Source organism: Anolis sagrei, chromosome 7 (genome assembly GCF_037176765.1).
Source record: "Anolis sagrei isolate rAnoSag1 chromosome 7, rAnoSag1.mat, whole genome shotgun sequence".
In the NCBI taxonomy this organism is placed as follows: domain Eukaryota; kingdom Metazoa; phylum Chordata; class Lepidosauria; order Squamata; family Dactyloidae; genus Anolis; species Anolis sagrei.
In genome coordinates this window covers 41,637,596-41,665,307 of record NC_090027.1, presented here as the reverse complement: position 1 = coordinate 41,665,307, position 27,712 = coordinate 41,637,596, and the positions used below count along the sequence as shown (strand labels likewise).

Here is a 27,712-nt window from a genome sequence, read left to right as displayed (position 1 = left end):
ATGGAACTAGTAAAAACAGACCTCACTACCTCTGAGGATGCCTGCCATAGATGCAGGCGAAACGTCAGGAGAGAATGCCTTTAGACCATGGCCATATAGCCCGAAAAAACCTACAACAACCCAATTTTAATGCTTATATTTTGTTTTGTTAATTTTATGGTTATGTTGTTTTTACTTTTGTATGTTTTGTGATGTTACCTGGTAACCGCTCTGAGTTCCCTCGGGGAGGTAGAGAGATATATAAACAAAGTTTTATTATTACTATTATTATTGTCGTTTAAGATGAACCCTTTCAGGGTATCGCGTGCCCAATATTTATTCATCTCCACATTATCTGGTTTGCCAAGTCCCCAAAGTGGTGAGCTTTGCTACTTTTTAAGTCTTGTACAGGCCGGAATGTATTTTAAATAAGGAAGAAGAGTAGGGTTTTGTTTTCCGAACGTAACTTCCGAGACCAGCCCTTGACTGTACAACCTCCCTTTTTGGCTCGGTTAAGCTCCGGGAGGGATTTGTAAGCGCGGGAAGGGGAGACAACATCGAGAACGCAGTTTCGACCTGGGCCCAGAACCGCCCCAGAGGGGAGCGCAAGGCGAACGCGGCCACTGCTTTCCTCAACGGGGATGAGCGGGGGAGATGTCCGAAAGCACACAGAGACGCACAACTCTGCACAGAACGGGCCTCCCCTCTTGCAAAGACGCCGCAAACCAAAGAACGTTTGAAGCAAGCTCTGAGGTCTAAGCACATCGATTTGGGGAAGCCAAGGCGTGGGGACAAACCCAACGGGAGACCCTCCGGGGCACGACTTCCTGGACCAAAAAGGGTCTCAGCTAGTCAGGTGCTACACATGGAAGCCGTTGCGCACATGCTTCATGCAATGACGCTTCAGGAGTCCAAAGGACTCACATTCCACTCTTAGCCATCCAAGGGCAGCTAAGCACAGTGACCAGGGGGGGGGGGGGGCACACAGACCCTGGATTTGAGAGTTGTGAGAGGTATTGTCGAAGGCTTTCATGGCCGGAATCACTGGGTTGTTGTAGATTTTTTCGGGCTATATGGCCATGGTCTAGAGGCATTCTCTCCTGACATTTCGCCTGCATCTATGGCAAGCATCCTCAGAGGTAGTGAGGTGAGACCACACTACCTCTGAGGATGCTTGCCATAGATGCAGGCAAAACGTCAGGAGAGAATGCCTCTAGACCATGGCCATATAGCCTGAAAAAACCTACAACAACCCAGTTGTGAGAGGTTTGGTGCTGTCGAAAATTGAGCCTCGCGGGACTAAAAGCAGCCTCGAAGTAATGATGCTTCTCAAAGTAAATTGTACCCTATTTGGTGGAAATTCTTGACGCCTGTAGCTTTTCAGCACAAGGTATACATTCTTTTACGAGAGATTTATTGACTCTGTCCCAGCCCTCAATATTTTGATCCCTTGGCGATTGCAACAGAGCCTCTTTCCAATGGTCAAAATGCCACCAAGTGTTGAACTTATCCATCAACACCTATTCACACGAGCTTTCCTTTGACAATGTAGTGATTCCACCGCTAGGCTTTCGGAGGAGCCTGAAAACGTGGTTGTTCCAGTGTGCCTTCCCAGAATAATGAATTCTCAGCATTGTGCCCTCCAAATGCACCTTATACTGATTTAGGATTGTTGTATGCTCCCACCAACGCCCCATCTCTCACACCTTATTCATGCCTAGCATTATTTTTAACTTTAATTACATTTGGCCCAGCCATAGATTTTAATTGTGTGTTGTATTATTGTCACTGTATATTGCTTTTTTTGTTTATGAGTTTTATTTAATTGTTTTACCGTTGTTGTTATTGTTTGTATTGGTGTATTGTGGGCTCGGCCTCATGTAAGCCGCACTAAGTCCCTTGGGGAGATGGTAGCGGGGTATAAATAAAGTTTTATTGTTGTTGTTGTTGCAGGATTTGTAAGCCGCACCAAGTCCCTTGGGAACATGGTAGCGGGGTATAAATAAAGTTTTATTATTATCATTATTGTTGTTGTTGTTGCAGGGTTTGTTGGGAGGCTGATTGTGTTGCATACATCTTAGGAATGTTTCCAAGCTGGTTGAGTTTTCCAAATCTGAGTTGTGCCTCAATGAGATAAGGACGAGCTGGATCACAAGTGAGATCGCTGACTAAAGTGGGGTTTTTTTAGGGGGCTGAAATCCTCTGAAATAATTCAACTTTAATGTAAGATCGCATTCTCAATAGTTGCAGGGTTTGTTGGGAGGCTGATTGTGTTGCGTACGTCTTAGGAATGTTTCCAAGCTGTCTGAATTTTCCAAATCTGAGTTGTGCCTGAATGAGATAAGGACGAGCGGGATCACAAGTAAGATCATTGACTAAAGTGGGGTTTTTTAGGGGGCTGAAATCCTCTGAAATAATTCAACTTTAATGTAAGATCGCATTCTCAAATGTATTTAATTGGGGTGGAATTTTCACTGGAGTCAACCCTTCAAGGCCCCCTCTCTCCCTCCCACTGAATACACAGCAAACATGGCATTACGGAGGAGTCGGAAATGCTCAGCGTTTATGGGACAGGGAAGCCTCGGCTTGTACATCAAACCCATGTTTGCACTACAGAGACGACAAGATTAAGTGTCAGGCGGTGAGTTGGACAGTTTGGAGTCACCTAGGCAGGCAATGTTAATGCCCATGGATCGCCATGAGCGAGTTACAATGCCATTCTTACATGTCTCCCTTCGAAACACAATTATCACGCTCGGACGATAAACAGGTGTCATGGCTGCTTTCCCAAACGTTCCCACCTCGATTCCCATTAAGCTCAGCCTGATCCGGATACTAGTTTGAAGTAGGATACTGGCCTGTCTATAGAAAAACAAGAACGTAAGGGGTTGCCTCGTTTTCGTACTGCGGTAAGATAATAAAATAATAATAATAATTAAGAAGGGAAGGGGAGGGAAGGAGAGGAGATCGCGGGGAGGGGAGAAAAACCTACTGTAAACATCCACGTTGAAAATGTCTCCCTTTGCAAAGCAAGCATGCTGGTCAACTTACTACCTATACAGCCTGTATTGACGTTCTCTCTCTCTCTCTTTCTCTCTTTCTTTCTCCCTCTCTTTTTAAAAAAAGGCAGCTATTTTACACAGACATTGAAACACAACAAAAGTATTTTTTTTAACAAAAAAAAAGTTTTGTCGACTGTAAACACTGGAAGAAAAGAGTTGGCAAACGAACGAATGAACTGGAAACAAAAACAAAAACACACGCGATAACACACAAACCCCAAGGAATACTGCTGGCGGGGAATATTACACTCCCAAAGCCTTCCTAAAACCAAAATTTTGGGGTGTTAAACAGAGACGTAAAGGAGCACGGAGGTCTCTGCTTTGCTCCCTGTTTGCTCCTCTGAGCAAGAGCCCGGCCTTGAGAACTTGGGAGGAAATATTGGAAACACACCTGGAAACAGAACCAATCCAAAGGGCGCCGGAGAAAGAGGAGAAAGAGAAGGAAAGAAGGGGGGGAAAGACTCACTTCAGCAAGCTTACAGGGCTCCCCCCACACACCTTATCCCAATTTGGCTGCAAAATACAACACCAGAGGGGTTGGTCACTTAACGCAACCTAGGAGAGCCAAGATTTCCTAATTCCGTCTCCAAAAGAGGCTGCAATTGGGATGGGATTGCATTGTTTACAACTCTGCATGAATATTTTGCAAGGTTGCTGCTATTCTAACGGGATTAGAAAGGGGGGGGGGATACTTATTTACCTTTTTTCCCTTAAAGCAAGTGCACACAAAAGGAAAAAAAAATCCCTACAAATCTACGAAAAAGAAAGAAAGAAAGAACACATTTTTTCCCCCATCATCGTATGCATGTTTTGTCTGTTTTCTTTTTTTAAAAAAAGGCAAAGACACTAGAGGGATGAGATGTGTGTTGTGTTTTCAATGCTCAGGTGAAGCTGTTCTGTCACTTTTTTTTTCCAAATTTTGTTTTAGCGCGGCACCGCGACCCCATCATGCTTTGCTCTCGTTCTCGTTTGTTTGCATGGCTTCGTTGGGCACCGTCTTGACTTCTGCAGGGGCTGTCTTGGCTTCCGTGGCTTGGATTGCAGGCTTTTCTTCTACAGGGGTTTTCCTGCAAGGAAAGGCACCAAAACAAGGCCCGTTAGTGAAAGGCATGGCTACCCGCCCTTGCGACAGACATCATGCAGCACTTGGAAATGGGCCTTTCCTCTAAAACAGTGCTTCTCAACCTTCTGAATGCCATGACCCCTTAATCCACTTCCTCATGTCGTGGTGACCCCCAACCATAACATTATTTCCATTGCTACTTCATAACTGTCATTTGGCTTGTCGAAGGCTTTCATGGCCAGAATCACTGGGTTGTTGTAGGTTTTTTCGGGCTATATGGCCATGGTCTAGAGGCATTCTCTCCTGACGTTTCACCTGCATCTATGGCAAGCATCCTCAGAGGTAGCGAGGTCTGTTGGAACTAGGAAAAATGGCCATACAGCCCGAAAAAACCTACAACAACCCTGTCATTTGGCTACTGTTATGGATTGTAATGTACCGTATATATTCGAGTATAAGCCGACCCGAATATAAACCGAGGCACCCAATTTTACCACCAAAAAAGGGGAAAACTTATTGGCTCGAGTATAAGTCAAGGGTGGGAAATGCAGCAGCTATTGGTAATACAAAATAAATATAGATACCAATAAAATTACATTAATTGAGGAAACAGTAGCTAAAGGTTTTTCAATGTTTACATAAAACTGTAATTTAAAATAAGACCGACCAACTTTGATTAAACCATTATTCTAACCTTTTTCAGTGTAAATGTGCTTACGTATCCTTCCAATAATAATAAAGAGAGTAAAATAATAAATGCAGTAACAATAATAGAGTAAAATAATAAATGTAATAATAATAGTAATAATAATAATAATAATAAATAGAGTAAAATAAATGTAATAAAATAATAGAGTAAAATAATGTAAATGTAATAATATCAATAATAGAGTAAAATAAATGTAATTAAATAATAATAATAGAGTAAAATAATGTAAATGTAATAATATACTCTAACCCTTTTCAGTGTAAATGTGCTTACGTATCCTTCCAATAATAATAAAGAGAGTAAAATAATAAATGCAGTAACAATAATAGAGTAAAATAATAAATGTAATAATAATAGTAATAATAATAATAATAATAAATAGAGTAAAATAAATGTAATAAAATAATAGAGTAAAATAATGTAAATGTAATAATATCAATAATAGAGTAAAATAAATGTAATTAAATAATAATAATAGAGTAAAATAATGTAAATGTAATAATATACTCTAACCCTTTTCAGTGTAAATGTGCTTACGTATCCTTCCAATAATAAGAAAGAAAGTAAAGTAATAAATGCAGTAACAATAATAAAGTAAAATAATTGTAATAATAATAGAGTAAAATAAATGTAATAAAATAATAATAGAGTAAAATAATGTAAATGTAATAATATCAATAATAGAGTAAAATAATAAATGCAATAAAAATAATAGTAATAACAGAGTAAAATAATAAATAACTTTGACTCGAGTATAAGCAGAGGGCAGCTTTTTCAGCCTAAAAAAGGGGCTGAAAAACTAGGCTTATACTCGAGTATATCCAGTAAATATCTGATATACAGGATGTATTTTTATTCACTGGACCAAATTTGACACAAATACCCGATACGCCCAAATTTTAATAGTGGTGGAGTTGGGGGGGAGGGGTGATTTTGTCATTTGGGAGTTATAGTTGCTGGGATTTATAGTTTACCTATGATGGAATTGAACCTAACTTGGCATACAGAGCTCCCATGACCAACAGGAAATACTGGATGGATTTGGTGGGCACTGACCTTGAGTTTTGGAGTTGTAGTTCACCTACATCCAGAGAGCACTGTGAACTCAAACAATGATAAATCTCGACCAAATTTGGCACAAATACTCAATATACCCAAACGTGAACGTTGGTAGAGTTTGGGGGAAATAGACCTTGACATTTGGGAGTTGTAGTGGCTGGGAGCACGGTAACTGGAGGTCAGCTGTGACCAGCAGTGCTGTGGAATTCAAAGGGGCACGGATAGAGGGTGAAAGGGAGAAATGTTCCAAGAGTAAGAAGGCGCATCAAGCCAACCCCAACCGGGACCGCCTCCCGTATGGAAACCGATGTCCTCACTGCGGGAGAACATGCAGATCAAGGACAGGGCTCCACAGCCACCTACGGACCCACCACCAAGAGACTACACTTGGGCTACGAGGGAATCACCTAAGTAAGTAAGTTGGGTTAGCTTCCATAAAGAAACAGCCAGGTTAATTTGAGGCGAACACACAGAAGTGGAGCCAAATACACACAGCACAGTGCGAAAAAGAGACACAGCACGTCAACAAGAGGGGTTTAAAGGGGGGAGGCATACTCTGTCTTGGCAGGCGCTGGCGATGTGGAACTCTCCGGCGCGGAAGGAGCAGCAGCAGCAGCCGCCGCTTGTCCCCCAGGAGCGTTGGCGGAGGCCGCCGTGCCCAACGCGGCAAAAACATCCTTGGCTAGGTCAATGTCTGGCGTCTTGAAGCTCCCTTCGTCCATTTTAAAGTCCTCGTTCTGAGTGGCGTTTGTGGTGGCGGCCCCCGTGGCAGCCTCGCCCTTCTTGTTGGCGGCGTTCTTGCCGGACTCCGTTGGGCTCTTCACCGCGTTGGTCTGCGTGGCTTCCTTTTCGGGGCTCTTGGCGCCCGAGGCCTCCAGCTTGGGCTCTGCGGAAGCCGGGGGGCTAGCGGGGTGCGGGGGTTGCGGGGCGGGGGATTTGCTGCTCGGAGCGGAGCCCTTGGGTGCCTCGGCCGCTTTGGCGGAGGAGCTGGGGCTCAGCACCGCCCCCTGGTTGGTCAGGACGCCGGACGACAACTTGCCGGAGGACGGAGTAGACGTGGGGGTGTCACTGAGGTCAACCAGAGGGGCCACTTTGGGGGCGGAAGCGGGCGGAGAGGACGCCCCGGCCGCTTTTGAGGGCGTGCCCTGAGCGGGGGCCACCGAGTTGGAGTCCGGCATGGGCGTGGCTGGCAAGGTGATGCTGGAGGTGAGCGTGGTGGTCTCGCTGGTGGGGCTATTCTGAGCGGTGGCAAAGGTCTCCGTGATGGTGTCAGAGTTGGTGGTGACGGTGGTGACGGAGGGCATCATGTCCTCGGTGGCCGCCGTGGTGTCGGCAGGGTGCCTGTGAGGAGGGCGGGAAGGAAAACAGAGAGGAGGGGAAGGGAGGGAGGAAGGAAGGAAGGAAGGAAGGGAGGAAGTGGGGCCAAAGAGAGAGAGAGAAACAGGCAATGAAGGCCATGAAAGCGGCAGGCAGCTGAGGGGCAGTCAAGGCAACGGCGGGGACGACATGCGGTTATTGAACACACACAAAAAAGAGAAGAAGAAGAAAGGACACACAGGCAAGAAGAGTGCCGGCCCTCTTGGCACCAGGTTAGCCCAAGTGATGGACCTCCGAGAACTTCGAGGGGTCTTTCAGGTTGCAAACTGTACAGGGAGGACCTTCTGCAAGGCACGCCAATTTCCAAAAAGGTTGAAGGTCCCTTGGCAAAACAAAACCCCTTTTTCATCCTGCTTTGGAAAGGGTCGTGTTTTGTATTTTATTACCATTTAAATGACAAGCATCCCGAGCTCTGAAGATCACCTGGGAAGGAATCCCACTGGAGCATTGCAGCGCACCCAAGTACCTGGGAGTCACTCTGGACCGTGCTCTGACCTACAAGAAGCACTGCCTGAACATCAAGCAAAAAGTGGGTGCTACAAACAATATCATACGAAAGCTGACTGGCACAACCTGGGGATCACAACCAGACACAGTGAAGGCATCCGCCCTTGCGCTGTGCTACTCTGCTGGAAATGAGGCATAGATGGGACATTGTATATCAAATACGGGATTTTGACCATCATTTTAATATACAAAACCAACGGTCTGTCTTCTCAAGACATCAACTATAACTACCATGTTTTTCGGTAGTGATAGAATTGGACGGGCCATCCAGCCCAGTCCTCTGCCATGCACAAATATACAATCACAACACAGCCAAGAGACAGCCATCCAGCCTCAGTGCATGCCCAGTGTGGAACACATCTCACCACACTAAAACAGTGGATGTGGCTCTTAATGAGACAAGCCGCATTATCACGGGGTGTCTGCGCCCGACACCACTGGAGAAATTACACTGCTTAGCCGGTATTGCACCACCTGACATCCGCCGGGAAGTAGCAGCCAATAGTGAAAGGACCAAGGCAGAGACATCTCCAGCTCATCCCCTGTTTGGGTATCAGCCAGCACGTCAACAACTTAAATCAAAAAAATAGTTTTCTAAGATCTACAGAGACACTCTCTGGAACACCTCAGCAAGCGAGAGTCCAAAAGTGGCAAGCTCAAACCCAGAACCTCAACCAATGGCTGATACCAAATGAGAGACTCCCTGCTGGGCACACAGAAGACTGGGCGACTTGGAAGGCGCTGAACAGATTGCGCTCTGGCACCACGAGATGCAGAGCCAACCTCAAGAAATGGGGCTACAGGGTGGAATCCACGACATGCGAATGTGAAGAAGAGCATACCACTGACCACCTGCTGCAATGCAACCTGAGCCCTGCCACATGCACAAGGGAGGACCTTCTTGCAGCAACACCGGAAGCACTCCAAGGGGCCAGATACTGGTCAAAGGACATTTAACCAGCTACCAAACTCACAAGTTGTGTATTTTTCTGTTTGTTTGCTTTGTTCTGTTAGAAATGTAATATAATGGGCTGGTTGCTCTGACACAAAAAATAAATAAATAAATCCTGCTTTGGAAAGGGTCATTTTTTTGTATTTTATTACCATTTAAATGAGATTCAAGTATCACTGATGTCTCACCCACTTTTGAGTCCTGAAGCTCATGTAGCTGCCAACGAGTCCATTAAAGCTTAAGTCATGATAAATTGCTTATCTATATAAATAAAATTGTAATGTTGGTTTGTGGGATTAGCATAACTCAAGAACCACTGGACGAACTGACACCAAATTTGGTCACAAGACACCCAACAACCCAATGCATGTCCTTCACTCAAAAAAATTGATTTTGTCATTTGGGAGTTGTAGTTGCTGGGATTTATAGTTCACCTACAATCAAAGAGCATACTGAACTCCACTAACGACGGAATTGAACCAAACTTGGCACACAGAACTCCGATGACCAACAGAAAATACTGGAAGGGTTTGGTAGGCATTGACCTCACATTTTGGAGTTGTACTTCACCTACATCCAGAGATCACTATGGACTCAAACAATGATGGATCTTGACTGAACCCTACACGAATATTCCCTATGCCCAAATGTGAATACTGGTGGACTTTGAGGGAAATAGAATCTTGACATTCGGGAGTTGTAGTTGCTGGGATTTAGAGTTCACCTACAATCACAGAGCATTCGGAACCCCACCAACGATAGAATTGGGCCAAACCTCCCACACAGAACCCCCAGGTGGGTCACAGCAACACATGGCAAGGGACGGCTAGTCTATATAAATAAAAATGTAGTGTTCATTTGTGGGACTAACAGAACTCAAAAACCACTACACGACTTGGCACCAAATTTGGGCACACGACAACTTTCAGGCCAACGAGTGACCATCACTCATAAAAACACTGAAAAACACAGCAGAAGAGACTTAAAAAGTCAACCCCCCCCTCAAAAATAACAATGCATGCTCAAAACCACACACATACACACACATATACACAAATATATACACAGACTGGGCCACAGTAACACGTGGCAGGGGATGGCTAGTGTGTGCGTGTACACACACACACACAACACACACACAACTAGCCATCCCCTGCGATGTGTTGGTGTGGCCCTGTCTGTGTATATGTGTTTTGTGGGTGCATATATGCGTATATGTGTGTGTATATATTAGTGTATACATGTATATATGTGTGTTTGTGTATATATGTGGTTTTGTGCATGTTTTTAAAGTCTCTTCTGCTGTGTTTTTCAGTGTTTTTATGGGTGATGGTCACTCACTGGCCTGATAGGTGTATTGTGTCTGAATTTGGTGTGAATTCGCCCAGTGGTTTTTGAGTGATGTTAATCCCACAAACAAACATTACATTTTTATTTATATAGACTAGCCGTGCCCTGCCATGCGTTGCTGTGGCCCAGTCTGCGTATATGTGTTTTGTGTGTGCATATATTTGTATATATATGTGTTTGCGTGTATACACACACGCGCTCACACATACTCACAGACATATGGTTTTGTTCATGTGTTGTAATGTATTTTTTTTTGCTTTTTAAGTCCCTTCTACTGTGTTTTTCAGTGTTTTTATGAGTGACGGTCACTTGTTGGCCTGAGAAGTGTCTTGTGTCCAAATGTGGTGTCAATTCGTCCAGTGGTTTTTGAGTTATGTTAATCCAACAAACGAACATTACATTTTTATTTATATAGACTAGCCGTCCCCTGCCATGCGTTGTTGCGGCCCAGTCTGTGTATATGTGTTTCGTATGTGTATAAGTGTGTGTGTATATTTGTGTATATGTGTGTTTGCCTATATATATGTGGATTTGTGCATGTGTTGTAATGTAAGTTTTGTTTTTTGGCTGTTTAAGTCCCTTCTGCTGTGTTTTTCAGTGTTTTAATGAGTGATGGTCACTCATTGGCCTGAGAGGTGTCTTGTGTCCAAATTTAGTGTCAATTCGTCCAGTGGTTTTTGAGTTATGTTAATCCCACAAATAAACATTACATTTTTATTTATATAGACTAGCCATCCCCTGCCATGCGTTCCAGTCTGCGTATATGTGTTTTGTGTGTGTATATATATGCATATGTGTGTGTGTGTGTGTGTGTGTGTATATATATATATATATATATACACACACACACACACACACACACTTCTGAAACTCCCATTCTGTTACATTCTGTTGATGTTGATTTCTCCCTAACTGCTTCCCTCTACCTACCTCTCAGTGTCTCTCTCTCTCACACACACACCATACATATGCAACCCAAACTATTTCACTTGGAAACACCAAAAAGGACCTGCTGAGAAACCTCTTCCTTCTATTGAAGGAGACCAAACAATAATCTTAGCTTCCCGTTTTCCCGGAGACGCCGGTAGCTGCCCATACTCAACATACTCTGGCTCCGTTAGCGGTGTGGTCTCATTGGGTTCCGTGTGTTTGCCCCCGTCGTGGTTTGGGGTCCGCTCTTCCTCTGTTCGCACTTCCACAATGGGCTCTTTTGATTCATCTTTCCTGTAAGGAGCAGAATGGGGAGAGTGGTTAAGGGTTGAAGGCCGCTTTCTCATTCGATTGCAAGTGTTTCTTACACCTGCTTCTTTCTCGTAATCCTAGAGCTGAGGGAGGACAGACCTTCATGTGGGGAGGGGAGCCAACTAGGCAAGGAGGCTAGAAGTGAGTTTTTCTATGTTGCCCAGAAAGCCAAAATCTCATCCTAGTTGTCCTACGCAGAGGTCAAGAGAACATCAAGGATGCACAGTGTTTCAGGTTCAGCCACATAAGCTCTAGGGCAGTGTTTCTCAACCTTGGGGTTGGGACCCCTGGGTGGTCACGAGGGGGTGTCAGAGGGTCGCCAAAGACAATTAGAAATCACAGTATTTTCTGTTGGTTGTGTGGGTTCCGTGTGGGAAGTTTGGCCCAATTCTATTGTTGGTGGGGTTCAGAATGCTATTTGATTATAGGTGAACTATAAATCCCAGCAACTACAACTCCCAAATGTCAAGGTCTTTCTTCCCCAAACCCCACCAGTGTCCACATTTGGGCATATTGAGTATTTGTGCCAAGTTTGGTCCAGTGCTCTCTGGACGTGGGTGAACTACAGCTCCAAAACCTAAGGTCAATGCCCACCAAACCCTTCTAGTGTTTACTGTTGGTCGTGGGAGTGTGCCGAGTTTGGGTCAATTCCATCATTGGTGGAGTTCACAATGCTCTTTGATATTATAGGTGAACTATAAATGCCAGCAACTACAACTCCCAAATGTCATGGTCTATCTTCCCCAAACCCCACCAGTGTCCACATTTGGACATATTGAGTATTTGTGCCAAGTTGGGTCCAGTGCTCTCTGGACATAGGTGAACTACAACTCCAAAACCTAAGGTCAATGCCCACCAAACCCTTCTAGTATTTTCTGTTGGTCGTGGGAGTGTGCCGAGTTTGGTTCAATTCCATCATTGGTGGAGTTCACAATGCTCTTTGATATTGTGGGGGAACTATAAATCCCAGCAACTACAACTCCCAAATGTCAAGTTCTATCTTCCTCAAACACCTAACTTTGGGCATATTAAGTATTTATGCCAAGTTTGGTCCAGATGCATCAGTGCTCTCTGGACGTAGGTGAACTACAACTCCAAAACCCAAGGTCAATGCCCACCAAATCCTTCTAGTATTTCCTGTTGGTCATGGGAGTGTGCCGAGTTTGGTTAAGTTCCATCATTGGTGGAGCTCACAATGCTCTTTGATACTGTACGTGAACTATAAATCCCAGGAACTACAACTCCCAAATGACAAAATCAATCCTCCCCTCAACCCCACCAGTATTCAAATTTGGGCGTATCGAGTATTTGTGCCAAATGAATGAAAATACATCCTGCATATCGGGTATTTACAAGATGATTCATAACAGGAACAAAATTACAGTTGTGAAGGAGCAACGAAAACAATGTTATGGTTGGGGGTCAACACAACATAAGGAACAGTATTAAGGGGTTGCGCCATTAGGAAGGTTGAGAAACACTGCTCTAGGCAACGTGACCTCAGGTAGCATGGCATGGAAAGAACTTGGGAAAGCCACTGCCTGTTAGGATATGCCATCTGATACTGATGTGATCTTTCCTGCTCACATCTCCTTGGGGATTGTCCACAGCTCAGTGTTAGACTTGTTCTGCTCCACAATGGGAGTAGAGTCTAGGCTTCCAAGGGTGTCTATTCAGGGTTCCTGTTACTTACGAGAAGGCAGCCTTGCCCTCTTCCATGTCTTTGCCCTTGGCCCCAGGACCGGATTTGCCACACACGTTGACGGCAATGCACATCAAGAGGCCGCACTTGTTGAGGAAGTAGCAGGTGACGTCCACAGCCACCAGCAGGAGGACAAAGATGACGATGAGGATGCCCACAATGGCCGCAGTGCCCAGTCCCGACGTAGGGCTTGTGCTGGCTTCAGAGAGGGAAAGAGGAGGAAACACCATGGTTAGCGAGGAGGCATGGCCACGGACCGTATCAGCACCTGCTTCTATCTCCCACCCAATTTGTTTGGTGAATATTATCACCAAACTACCTCTTCCTAGAATCCACTGCCTGGAAAGCAGAGCAGATGAGGACTTATATCCCACATGTGTCTGTGGAGGTCGTGGAGAATGGGTGAAGGAGCAAGACACTGGCGAGCACCCAAACAGAGCAAATGCTGTGCCTTGAAGCCAAGTATCATCTTTCTCATTTTCACTTGCACTTATGCAAATGCAAGCAAAATTATGCTCTGGCAACACAAATAGTCTGCAGAACAATCTGAGCGTTGAGGCCCCCCTTGAGGAAGTGGCTTCAGTTCACAAGAGCAGAGGCCAAATATTTATTTATTTACTAGCCGTCCCCTGCCATGTGTAGCTGTCACCCTTTCTGTGTATATGTGTTTTGTGTGTGTATATGTGTGTGTATATATTTGGGTATATGTGTGTTTGCATATATATATATATATGGTTGTGCGCATGCGCTGTAGCGTCTTTTTGCTTTTTTTGCTTTTTAAGTCCCTTCCATTGTGTTTTCAGTGTTTTGTGAGTGATGATCACTCACTGGTCTAAGAGGTGTCTTGTGTCCAAATTTGGTGTCAATTCGCCCAGTGGTTTTTGAGTTATGTGAATCCCACAAACTAACATTACATTTTTATTTATATAGACTAGCTGTCCCCTGCCATACATTGCTGTGGCCCACATGGGGGTTCTGTGAGGGACGTTTGGCCCAATTCTATCATTGGTGGGGTTCAGAATGCTCTGTGATTGTAGGTGAACTATAAATCCCAGCAACTACAACTCCCAAATGACAAAATCAATTTTTTTTGAGTGAAGGACATACATTGGGTTGTTAGGTGTCGTGTCCAAATTTGGTGTCAATTCCCCCAGTGGTTTTTGAGTTCTGTTAATCCCACAAACTAACATTACATTTTTATTTATATAGATTTACTAGCCATCCCCAGCCACCTGTTGCTGTGGCCCAGTCTCTGTATATGTGTTTTGTGTGTGTGTATATTTGTGTATATGTGTATATATGTGGTTTTGTGCATGTGTTGTATTATTTTACTTGTTTTTCAGCTTTTTAAGTCCCTTCTGATGTGTTTTTCAATGTTTTAATGAGTGATGGTCACTCGTTGGCCTGATAGGTGTCTTGTGTCCAAATTTGGTGTTAATTCACCCAGTGGTTTTTGAGTTATGTTAATCCCACAAACCAACATAACATTTTTATTTATATGGATTTATTTATATAGATTTATATAGATTTATTTATATAGATTTGTATACCGCCCTTCTCAGCCCGTAGGCGACTCGAGGCGGTTAACAGGGCAAAATTCAATGCTTACGATGTCATAAATACAATTAAAAACGTAAACGAATCAATAAAATATAAATTCATAGTGTCTCCGTGTTAAAAACATTGTCCGGACTGGGTTGTTGTAGGTTTTTTCGGGCTTTATGGCCATGTTCTAGAGGCATTCTCTCCTGACGTTTCGCCTGCATCTATGGCAAGCATCCTCAGAGGTAGTGAGGTCCGGACTCATTGTCTAGTCGTTCCATTTTTGTATGTCGGTTACCCTGCATTTGCAAACGCTTCTACGCCTGGACTTTTTTCTGGAATGTTAAAAGGGAAGTGGCTGATCTAATATCTATAGGGAAGGTGTTCCACAGCCAAGGGGCCACCACCGATAAGGCCCTGTCTCTCGTCTCCGCCAAACGTACTTGTGACGAAGGCGGTAACGAGAGCAGGGCCTCCCCAGATGATCATAAGTTCCTAGATGGTTCATAATGGGAGACGCATTCGGATATGTAAGTTGGGAAGGGACCATTTAGGGCTTGACAAATGCAACTTGATGGGCTTCAAGGTACTACCAAAGGGCTAGTATGACTCCCTTAGAAATCTTTTTGAGGTGCACCTGGCAAAAGGCCTAGGGCTGAATATCATAGAATCATAGAATCAAAGAGTTGGAAGAGACCTCCTGGGCCATCCAGTCCAACCCCATTCTGCCAAGAAGCAAGAATATTGCATTCAAATCACCCCTGACAAATGGCCATCCAGCCTCTGTTTAAAAGCTTCCAAAGAAGGAGCCTCCACCACACTCCGGGGCAGAGAGTTCCACTGCTGAACGGCTCTCACAGTCAGGAAGTTCTTCCTCATGTTCAAGTGGAATCTCCTCTCTTGTAGTTTGAAGCCATTGTTCCGCATCCTAGTCTCCAAGGAAGCAGAAAACAAGCTTGCTCCCTCCCTCCTCAACCAAGGCAGCCATAAATAACCATCATTCCTATCAAGGCCAAAGGGCTGAAGCTGGAAACCTGCTTCCATGCTTCTTGTAGGGAAAGTGTTTTGTGGTTGTCCAGCTAAATTTTGTCTCAATTCAAGGCATCGTCACTTCTTTGCTCTTGAGATTTCATTTGTGGCAGACATCACTTTCTAAAAAGAGCCTATCCTTGTTGCTAGTGATGTCCTTCAACTTCTTGTTTACCTCCTTTTCTTTTACTAGTTTTGTATCTGATTGCTTTCTTATGTAAGCCATTGATTGTTTTTGAGCAGTACAGTGGGGATAAGTAATAGTGCATGCATCAAATGGATTGTCACAAAAATAGCCACCTGAATATTTACCTCAACCTTAGAAGCCACAAAGATCATCATCAGGGTTTTCTCAACACTTGAGAAACACATTGCCAAATATTCTTCCCATCCCAGTTCTCTTTGTTCAATGCCTGGCCCAGTTCAAAATGCGGAAAATACTCACCTTTTGGACCCTTACGACAGTGGTTCCCAACCTTTTTTTTTACTAGGGACCACTTTGACCAAGGGCCACTCTCCAACATTAGTACCAAAAGGGTTACGAATCAGTTTTTGGTCAACTTTAGATTCGGTTTGGTTATTTGGGGTGCTGATTCAGAAAATTGCATTGAAGAGACCACATCAGCTCTAGTTACTAATACAGAGGAGCTGCTGATGGAATCGTTCCAGCAGCTCCTGGAACGATTCCATCAGCGCTGCCTCCGGAAAATCCTGCAAATCTCCTGGGAAGACAAGCAGACAAACGTCAGTGTGCTGGAAGAAGCAAAGACCACCAGCATTGAAGCGATGGTCCTCCAACATCAACTCCGCTGGGCCGGCCACGTTGTCCGGATGCCTGACCACCGTCTCCCAAAGCAGTTGCTCTAAACTTAAGAACGGAAAACAGAACGTTGGTGGACAGGAAAAGAGATTTAAAGATGGGCTCAAAGCCAACCTTAAAAACTCTGGCATAGACACTGAGAACTGGGAAGCCCTGGCCCTTGAGCGCTCCAGCTGGAGGTCAGCTGTGACCAGCAGTGCTGCAGAATTCGAGGAGGCACGAGTGGAGGGTGAAAGAGAGAAACGTGCCAGGAGGAAGGTGTGCCAACCCCGGCCGAGACCGCCCGCCTTCCACCTGGAAACCAATGCCCCCACTGCGGAAGAAGATGCAGAGCAAGAATAGGGCTCCACAGCCACATACGGACCCACAGGGAAACCCATGATGGAAGACCATCTTACTCGTCCAACGAGAGATCGCCTAAGTAAGTAACTGATACAGAACATATGCCATCCAGTAGTCGCCAACTTCTCACCCACAAAAAACCATATTTAATAATCTAGAGCTGATGTGGTAGTAGGAATCTTTCGTGGGTAGCCAGCCTGACCCCTCCAGACATCCCCAACAATATAGAAGGGCTATGTGAGACCAGTTGCTCTTGTTGCCATGTGGTTTCAAGGCAATGGTGTAGTAAAGGTGTGGCCGTGGACCATATTTCCGTTCTTACAGACCACTGGTGGTCCACGGACCACAGGTTAGGAATCACTGCCTTATGAGAATGAGGTCAAGGTATCTGAAGGATCACTTCTCCTAGGTTATTACTGAAGGCTCTTTTCGAAGTGTCAACATTGAGCCCGGCGGCCGACCAAGAGGGAGACTTTAAAAAATTCCATAACTTTTTAATGGGTTCTGGAATTGAGGGCTCTTTAAAGTGTTAGCAGTTCATTCCTTAATTTTTGTTGTTGTGTGCATCTTATATATTTTTGCACATTCTAGCCAATTTTTCAGTATTGACTGACCAGAAAACGAATTGCTGGGTAGGGCTGGGAAGCAGAATACAAAATATAAGGTAATGGTTTTGCCCTGACATTAAGTCCAGTCGTGTCCAACTGGGTGTTGATGCTCATCTCCATTTCTAAGCCGAAGAGCCGGCGTTGTCCATAGACACCTCCAAGGTAATGCGGCGGGCATGACTGCATGGAATATTATTTATTTATGTATTTAATATATTAATATATGGAACACCGTTACCTTCCAGCCAGAATGGTACCTACTGATCTACTCACGTTTGCATGCTTTCAAACTGCTAGGTTGGCAGAAGCTGGGGCTAACAGTGGGAGCTCACCCCACTCCCTGGATTCAAACCTGCGACCTTTCTGTCAGCAAGTTCAGCAGCTCAGCAGTTTAGCCCAATGCGCCACCGCCCCCCCCCTCCATTATAAAATAAATGTTATCCATAAATATGGTTGCATCCACAAAATATGGTAAAGCCAAACCTGATGGGATCACAGGTTTTCTCCAGATATTAAGTCTAGTCATGTCCGACTGGGTGTTGGTGCTCATCTCCATTTCTAAGCCGAAGAGCCGGCGTTGTCCATAGACACCTCCAAGGTCATATGGCTGGCATGACTGCATGGAGCGCCGTTACCTTCTTGCCGGAGCGGTACCTACTGATCTACTCACATTTGCATGCTTTCAAACTGCTAGGCTGGCAGAAGCTGGGGCTAACAGTGGGAGCTCACCCCACTCCCTGGATTCAAACCTGTGACCTTTCAGTCAGCAAGTTCAGCAGCTTAGCAGTTTAACCCAATTTGTCACCGGGGCTCCCAATATAAAATATATGTTATCCATAAATATGGTTGCATCCACAAAACACAGTAAAGCTAAACCTGATGGGGTTACACGTATATAGTGTCATGTTTCTTCTTGATCATTGCACATCATTGTTTGAATCCTACTGGCAATCTTGACTAGACTGGAGTTCCTGAATTATTGGGATTTCCCTAAATGTCCACTCACCACTCAACAACTGACTCTAGTTGGGACTACCCGTCGAGGTCAGGTATTTATGTGCGCATTGCACAGAATGTGGTTTCCAGCCACCTGCAATTTTAGTCCAATTGGTACAAGGCTGCACTGAAACCACATTTTGGCCAACATCGTTTGCCTTGTGTTGCTGAAGGTTTTCATGGCTGGAATCACTGGGTTGCTGTGTGTTGGGGATTCCTCATCTTCAGAAGAGGAAGGAGAGTAGGGAAGTGCTCAGGAATTGGAGGGAGAAGAAGAATCAGACGATGAGGGTTTCAAGAGAGATGAAAAGAGACAAAGCACAGATGGCATTCAGCCAGAATAGCTGCTAAAAACGCTGAGCTAATTGGGAGACGCCCTAGCACCTCCTGTATGGGGAATTCGGGGCTATGAATCAGAGGCAGGAGTAGTCAGCTTTCACTGGTAACAGGAATCCCACTGTAGCATGGCAGCACACCCAAATACCTGGGAGTCACTCTGAACCGTGCTCTGACCTACAAGAAGCACTGCCTGAACATCAAGCAAAAAGTGGGCGCTAGAAACAATATCATACAAAAACTGACCGGCACAACCTGGGGAAGTGAAGACAGTGAAGACATCTGCCCTTGCACTATGCTACTCTGCTGCTGAGTACACATGCCTAGTGTGGAACACATTTCACCACACTAAAACAGTGGATGGGGCTCTTAATGAGACATGCTGCATTATCACGGGGTGTCTGCGCCCTACACCACTGGAGAAATGACACTGCTTAGCCGGTATTAGACCACCTGACATCCGCCGGGAAGTAGCAGCCAATAGTGAAAGGACCAAGGCAGCGACATCTCCAGCTCATCCCTTGTTTGGGTATCAGCCAGCACGTCAACGACTTAAATCAAGAAATAGTTTTCTTAGATCTACAGAGACACTCACTGGAACACCTCAGCAAGCGAGAGTCCAAAAGTGGCAGGCTCAAACCCAGAACCTCAACCCATGGCTGATACCAGATGAGAGACTCCCTCCTGGGCACACAAAAGACTGGGCGACTTGGAGGACGCTGAACAGACTGCGCTCTGGCACCACAAGATGCAGAGCCAACCTTCAGAAATGGGGCCACAAAGTGGAATCCACGACATGCGAGTGTGGAGAAGAGCAAACCACTGACCACCTTCTGCAATGCACCCTGAGCCCTGCCACATGCACAATGGAGGACCTTCTTGCGGCAACACCAGAGGCACTCCAAGTGGCCACATACTGGTCAAAGGACATTTAATCAACTACCAAGTTTGCAAAATTTGTGGGTTTTTTTATCTGTTTCTTTGTTCTATTCTGTTAGAAATGTAATACAATGGTATGGTTGCTGATGACACAATAAATAAATACTGGTAACAACGACTCTGATACTGCTGTTTTCACTCCAACGGAATCTGTTTTGTATCTGCTGCTAAGGACCGTTGTCTGATGGAAGACTGGTGGTTTTTTTTGGGATCTTGAAAGAGACTTTAATTTGTGTCTGAATTAAGACTTCCTTGCTTTCTTTTGAGCTTTTCAATTGCATTTGCTTATCCTTTGTGTTTGCTGAAGGAAAGCATTTTTCTTTTACTTTCAATATGTCTAAAGGCTGTTTCTGAAGGGCAATTCAGGACACTGTGAGTTTTTCAGCTGCATGGCTTCTGGAACATGGCTATACAGCCCAGAAAGTTCACAGCAATCCATGGCAAAACTCCATGGAGGGTAGAGTCAGGCAAATAATGCAGCTTTGCCCCTTCCCTTGCTTTGGCTGGCAAAGCTTGACATTTGCATCAGAAGTCCATTAAGTGCTTCGCAGAATGTCTGAGCCGGTTAGATCAGCGCTCTGCCAAGATACGTAATTAAACAAATCCATCACCCTCGGTTCTTGCAGGGAGAGGGAGCCGGCACTATACGCATTCCTATTTTGAATTCGTACATGGATCATTCAGCTGAGAACCGCCTTCTCTCCTGCCAGTTCTCAGAGTAGAAACTTTGGCACCCTACTCAAACCCATCCTTTCTTTCCTTAACTCCAGCTTTACGTTCTCTTTTGGTGCAGAGCAAGTCAGAGCACTTCTGGAACCATTTGCAAAACAGGCATGGACTCCGTAATTTTAGTCCATGGACAGAGAAACTCAGTCCTACACAAAGTGAGCTCTGTAACTTGAAGCATTCTGCTAACTGGGCCCAAGAAGGATTCATCTACAAGGAATGCTTAGCCATGCAATCTACACACAACAAAAATGTTCAGAAGTACTATACCGCTTGAGTAGGGGTGTGCAATTTTTTTCATTAGTCATCGAAGTCGTATCAGATTTGTTAAATGTGTACTTGTTGTGACTCAGCTTGACTCTGAGTCTGAAGCTGAGCTCTTTGGGCCTTTTGAGCCAGAATTTCTACAGGATGATGAAGATGATGGGTTACAGATTTCTGTACCTGCTTCAGACAGGGCTGACGGTGGGGTTGCTGAAGGAGAAACAGCAAGTAAGTTCCCAGGGGAAAGAAATGTTAGTGAGACTGATAATAAGTGAATTTCCACATGGCCAGGTGGAGATGTTTTCCTCCCCACAGTGGACCAAGATAAGGGGTTACATAGCTTGAAGATAATGAATTAATTAGCAGACAAGATCGTCTGCAATTAAGGCTCTGGAGAAGCACTCGCTTGGCTAGCAAGCGAGAAGCCAAGGGTGCCAAAGGTCAACGCAATGCGTTCATGTCTGCAAAGGGTATTTAGCCTTGTAGCTGACAAACAGGGGCTGTCAGTCCAATGTAGCTCTTCCCATGCAAACTTCTGTGGATTAACTTTGGCTTTTAGCAGCATGCTTCTGGCTTCCTGAGTCTGGGATTTGGACCTTGTTTTCAACTGTTTACCATGGACTCTTGTTTGACCATTGCTAAAAGATTATGCTTCATGCTTTTGCCTTTGGATCTTAAGAACTTTGTTTTTGCATTGAAGCCTTTGTCCTGCCTATGGAACTTTCGCATTTCTCATACTTTGTTTTGATTTTGCCTTTTTCTCAATAAACTACAAAACCTACACCTTTGGTGTGATGGTGTCTGGAGCAAGGTGGAAGTTACCCTGAGTTGCAACAGTACTTACGATGTTATATCCGACATACGGGCATGACCCACGCCAAAAACTTACCCAATACTTTTTGGTTTGCATTTTGTGAATCTTGGAAGCCTCCCAAAGTCAGTTTCATTTTCAGCCAAAAAGGCTGATTTTCCTCTCTAAATGAATGGCCTCTTGCCATTAGGAAAAGGAAGCAGCAGGGAAAAAGCAGAGTTTGCTGGGAAAGAAAACACAGAATTCTGGGAAATGTAGTTTGGGAAGGTGAGGAGCTCTATACTGGAGAATTCAAAAGGCGCTGCTCTAAACTAAATTTACCAGAATTCTGCTGAACACCAGAAAGGCCCAATCAGGAGAGAGGCTTGTGTCCCTTGTAGCAGAAGCAGCCAAAGTTTAAATGAATTGTTGAATCTGCAAAGAGGAGGACTGACTGATACTTCTACTAAGTCAATCTCTGTGCTGGACTGGGAAGGAATCCCTAAGTGGAAGTTCTATTGATTAATAGGAGAGATATTCAATGAGATAGCTGTTGTAGTTTAAAAAAATGTTTTTGTGAAAAATGTAAAAGAAAATCCCTAAAATCAGTAGTTATATGAATATTTCTGAAAGTTGGGGGGGGGGGGGCTGGTCCCCTGTTATTTTGTGTTATTGTATAGAAAATTCAAAGAGATAACTCTTGTAGTATTTTTTTAAAAAAAATATTGTTTATCAAAACCGAAAATTCCCCAAAAATCCATGGATGAGTGAAATGATCTGAAACTTGATGGGTTTACAGTGGTCAATGAGTTCTACCACTGTAGCAAGTTTCACCCCAATAGCTATAAAAATGAAGGAGAAAGGAGCACTTGAATTTTCCCCACTTAGTCCCCTGTTATTTTGTGTTATTGTATAGAAAATTCAAAGAGGTAACTCTTGTAGTATTTTTTTAAAAATGTTGTTTATAAAAACTATGGAAATTCCCCCAAAATCCATGGATAAGTGAAATGTTCTGAAACTTGATGGGCTCACGGTGGTCAATGTGTTCTACCATTGTAGCAAGTTTCACCCCAATAGCTGCACAAATGAGGTAGAAAGAAGTCCCTGAAGTCTCCCCACTTGCTCAATTACTGTAACCAAAAAGTAACAAAATTTTGATAATCTCGTTATAGTAATGGAAGGTTTACTAACTATACTTTAGGAACACTTTAGAAACAAAAAACCAGTGCCCCTTAATTTTGTAATGACTTTTGAAACATTCTTTAACTGACTGCACACGCCAACTCTTGAGTCCAAGGTGCTGGGAATGACCATGATCTTCTTGGGGCCCTTCCACACAGCCCTATATCCCAGAATATGAAGGAAGGAAATCCCGCATTATCTGAGTGTGGACTCAGATAACCCAGTTCAAAGCAGATAATGTGGGGTTTTCTGCCTTCATATTCTGGGATATAGGGCTGTGTGAAACGGCCCTAACTTTGCCTACAAGATTCCTGGAGGCATCTAGCTGACTTAAGACTGACACGGAAAACTGGGCTAACCTAGCGACTGGGTCATAGAATCATAGAGTTGGAAGAGATCTCATGGGCCATCCAGTCCAACCTCATTCTGTCAAGAAGCAGGAAAATTGAATTCAAAGCACCCCGACAGATGGCCATCGAGCCTCTGTTTAAAAACTTCCAACAAAGGAGCCTCTACCACACTCCGGGGCAGAGAGTTCCACTGCTGAATGGCTCTCACAGTCAGGAAGTTCTTCCTCATGTTCAGATGGAATCTCCTTTCTTGTAGTTTGAAGCCATTGTTCCATTGCGTCCTAGTCTCCAGGGCAGCAGAAAACAAGCTTGCTCCCTCCTCCCTATGACTTCCTCTCACATATTTATACATGGCTATCATCATGTCTCCTCTCAGCCTTCTCTTCTTCAGGCTAAACATACCCAGCTCTTTAAGCCGCTCCTCATAGGGCTTCTTCTCCAGACCTCTGATCATTTTAGTTGCCCTCTTCTGGACACATTCCAGCTTTTGTCAATATCTCTCTTCAATTGTGGTGCCCAGAATTGGACACAGTGTGGTCTAACCAAGGCAGAATAGAGCATGGGGAGCATGACTTCCCTAGATCTAGACACTAGGCTCCTATTGATGCAGGTCAAAATCCCGTTGGCTTTTTTGCCGCCACATCACATTGTTGGCTCATGTTTAACTTGTTGTCCACGAGGACTCCAAGATCTTTTTCACACGTACTGCTCTCGAGCCAGGCCTCCCCCATTCTGTATCTTTGCATTTCATTTTTTCTGCCAAAGTGGAGTATCTTGCATTTGTCACTGTTGAACTTCATTTTGTTAGTTTTCCCTGAATCTAGACACTAGACTCCTATTGATGCAGGCCAAAATCCCGTTGGCTTTTTTTTTGCTGCTGCATCACATTGTTGGCACATGTTTAATTTGTTGTCCACGAGGACCCCAAGATCTTCCAAAGGGTCTCTCTTCCAAAGAGAGGTGTGTTGAACGCACGGCTACAGAGAATGCTGTCTTACAATTATTTTGATTGTTTTGGCCCATAAATCAATTTCTCACTACTTTTGTCTTTGTGTTATTTTGCAAATTAGGAGCGCACCAACCAGCCAAGTGGCTCATGGAGGGATGGATGTTCAGCAGGACTCATCAGAAAAGGCAATCACTTTCATGTGCTACCTTCCCACTATCCCTCCAGTTGACAATACCGTATGTTCAGATCAACAGCTGTAGCTAAGAGAGGCCTGAAACCAAACAGGGATGGAAACTTGGGAGAAAAAGAGGGGACTTCAAGGCCAAAATCAATATGAATCAAGAAGCTACAGTTGTGAACAAACTGGTAGATGTATCTTCTGACCACTTGCAAATGTGGGGTCATCTTCAAACGTAGCTGAGAGGCTACAGTAAATAGAGAGCAAACTATATGGCACATCTGACTCCGCTCAAAAACCTATCCATATTTTCCATGAAACCAAAGTCAGATTTCAGTGTTTCACAGTATAAATGACCCTTTTGTGGAGGATGATAAGGCCCTTCTGTGTCAAATATCCATTTTTTCCTTTGGCATTTCCACCCTGCCTTTGGAATGCCTCTGTTCCAACACACTGGCATTGCCAAACTTCCCTTTGAAGCATAGCAGAAATGTAATTGTGGCTTGCCATGTGATGCCAAGGTGTGCAAAAAGAGGAAGCAACATTTTCATAGAATCCTAGAGTTGGAAGAGATCTTGTGGGCTATCCTGTCCAACCCCATTCTGCTAAGAAGCAGGGAAATCCCATTCAAAGCACCCCCAACAGATGGCCATGCAGCCTCTGTTTAAAAGTCTCCAAAGAAGAAGCCTCCACCACACTCCCTCCGGGGCAGAGAGTTCCACTGCTGAACGGCTCTCACAGTCAGGAAGTTCTTCCTAATGTTCAGGTGGAATCTCCTTTCCTGTAGTTGGAAGCCATTGTTCCATTGTGTCCTTGCTCCCTCCTCCTCCCTGTGGCTTCCTCTCACATATTTATACATGGCTATCATGTCTCCTCTCAGCCTTCTCTTCTTCAGGCTAAACATGCCCAGCTCTTTAAGCCACTCCTCATAGGGCTTGTTCTCCAGACCCCTGATCATTTTAGTCACCCTCCTCTGGACACATTCCAGCTTGTCAACATCTCCCTTCAACTGTGGTGCTCGGAATTGGCCACAGTGTGATTTCAAGTGTGGTTTGACCAAGGCAAAATAGAGCATGGGTAGCATTATGTGTGTTCATATTTTTGCACTGCGACTGCTCTACTGCAAAATATCCCTGTTTGCAATTGTGACGCAGAAGGAGACACTCGTACCAAGACAGCAACACAGCTTTGGCGACTGTGGAGACAGAACATGTTGCCGTATCACTTCCTGTATCACAGACTGGGGAAGGGAGTGCATGTGACACAGCAAAGGGCAGTGTAGACCATGCACACACTGCACCCCTGAACCTCTGTGTAGGAGGGACACAAGTCTCTGCAAATTGGCACATATAGATGTACTTTGTTTAGTTGCTATAAATCATACTGGGCCCCTTTGGGAGGAAAAATTGTCATTAATTAGGTCCAGAAAAGAAACGTTTCCTGTTGTGTGTTGCAGCTCCTATTTCACCCCTTAGGAATTAACTGATTGATCTTGGGCCCCATCTACACTGCCATCTAATCCGGTTTCTGATCCCAGATTATCTGCTTTGAACTGGATTATATTTATTTATTTATTTACGACATTTATATGCCACCCTTCTCACCCCAAAGGGGACTCAGAGTGGCTTACAAGACATATATATATATATATATATATATATATATATATATATATATACACACACACACACACACACACACAATATATTATATTATTAGCATAGTAAAATATCACTATTAAATATTACTATATTGTACTATTGTATTGTATTATATTATATAGCAGTGTAGACACAGATAATCCAGTTCAGAGCAGATAATCTGGGATCAGAAACCAGATTATATGCCAGTGTAGATCCAGCCTTAGATGAGAATCCTGTGAAGGGTCTGGTGGTGGTTTCCTTGGCAGTAAATGAAGTACAGGGAAGACCTTCCCCTCCATATTGAAAAAACACAAACCCTGAGTTGCTGTAAGTTTTTCGGGCTACATGGCCATGTTCCAGAAGCATTCTCTCCTGACAATTCAACTGCATCTATGGCAGACATCCTCACAACCTCTGGAATTCTAGATGGGAAACAATCAGGACCAGCTAACACCTCCCAACAAAGGATTCCGCCAGGCAGGAATCAGTCGAGCCTTGAGCACCAAGGCTTTGCAATACTAATCAAGGTGATTAACTGCAACATTTGTTACAGTAAGTTGTAACCAGACCAAGTTTATGTGTGTTGAAGAAAAACCTACTGATGGCAATTATTATGTGCAGCGGGTAATGTAGGTCAATCAGCAAACTTGGACCATACCTGATAGGGTATAACTGTATGGGTTTTTGGAATACAGTTCTGGAGAGCTTTTTCTCTGAGGAGATCTATGCTCAAAGGCTCTGCTCCGAGGAGCAGGTTGGAGAGAGGCTGTTATGCTGCTCTAAAGGAGGCTATGGTGGAATAGCTGTTTGCTCAAGGTTTATGTTTTGCTTTCTCATTGGACTCAAGATGAAGATGCCTTATTTTGTGTTACTTACAAAGACTATATACGTTTCTTGCACTGTTTGCTTTTGTATGCAACATTGCAAGTTTGTGTTTCATCTCTGCTATTAAGAGTAAAGATTCTTCTGTTCATTTCTACTCTTGTCTGTCTACTCTTCTACACTGCTATATAATATAATACAATACAATAGTACAATATAGTAATATTTAATAGTGATATTTTACTATGCTAATAATATAATATATTGTGTGTGTGTGTGTGTGTGTGTGTGTATGTCTTGTAAGCTACTCTGGGTCCCCTTTGGGGTGAGAAGGGTGGCATATAAATGTCGTAAATAAATAAATATAATCCAGTTCAAAGCAGATAATCTGGGATCAGAAACCGGATTAGATGGCAGTGTAGATGGGGCCCAAGATCAATCAGTGCATGGGATGTGGCGAAGATCCGCTTGCTGCGCAACAACATTCACACTTGACTCCAACAGACAAGAGTTCTTCCTCACACCCTGGACATTATTCCACAGATATATAAACCCCACTTGCATTTCCAACAGATCTCACAACCTGTTGGGAATCAGCTTGTGTTTATGTTTCATGATGCTCAGGATCATGATGCTCTTGATGTGGGACATGATGAGGGAAATGGCGCTGAGGCTGAGGCGCAAGACGGAGATGGTTTGGTCAATGATTTTCAATCAGACAATGACAGAGAGACCCCAGTGCAAAGGGCAGTTTCTCATGAGAATATTCCTGCTGGGCTTAAGGATGATGGTTTACTCCCTCTTGCTGTGAGCTCTCAAGATTTGAGTTTGGAAAACAATCTGACACCTGGAAATTTTATTGAGCAGCCAGAAAGGGAGTTGAAAAATAGGAGGCTAGAGTTCAGCCAGGATCGACAACAAACTCAATAGGTTGTTGTAGGTTTTTCCGGGCTATATGGCCATGTTCTGGAGGCAATTTTTCTCCTGACGTTTCGCCTGCATCTATGGCAAGCATCCTCAGAGGTAGTGAGGTCTGTTGGAAGTAGGAAAAATGGGTTTATATATCTGTGGAATGATCAGGGTGGGACAAAGGACTCTTGTCTGCTGGGGCTAGGTGTGAATGTTTCAGCTGATCACCTTGATTAGCATTCAATGGCTTGGAAGGGCCTGGGGGGAATCTCTTGTTGAGAGTGA

At 44.2% G+C, this 27,712-nt stretch overlaps 1 protein-coding gene across 17 annotated transcripts in view; it reads right to left on the bottom strand.

The window, feature by feature from the left end:
• Positions 1 to 2,414: 2,414 nt before the first annotated feature.
• Positions 2,415 to 27,712, bottom strand: part of NCAM1 (neural cell adhesion molecule 1) — a 366,996-nt gene continuing 341,698 nt past the window's right edge. For 10 of the 17 annotated variants that reach the window (XM_060787043.2, XM_060787042.2, XM_060787046.2 and 7 more), the window contains 4 exons: positions 12,994 to 13,201; positions 11,166 to 11,282; positions 6,428 to 7,213; positions 2,415 to 4,108 (listed from right to left, as the gene is read on the bottom strand). In XM_060787043.2, the coding sequence (XP_060643026.2) occupies positions 3,988 to 4,108; positions 6,428 to 7,213; positions 11,166 to 11,282; positions 12,994 to 13,201 (1,232 nt within the window). In that variant the 3' untranslated portion in view covers positions 2,415 to 3,987. The remainder of the gene's footprint in view (positions 4,109 to 6,427; positions 7,214 to 11,165; positions 11,283 to 12,993; positions 13,202 to 27,712) is intronic. The other 7 variants (XM_067470804.1, XM_060787053.2, XM_060787054.2 and 4 more) reach the window with 1 other exon arrangement.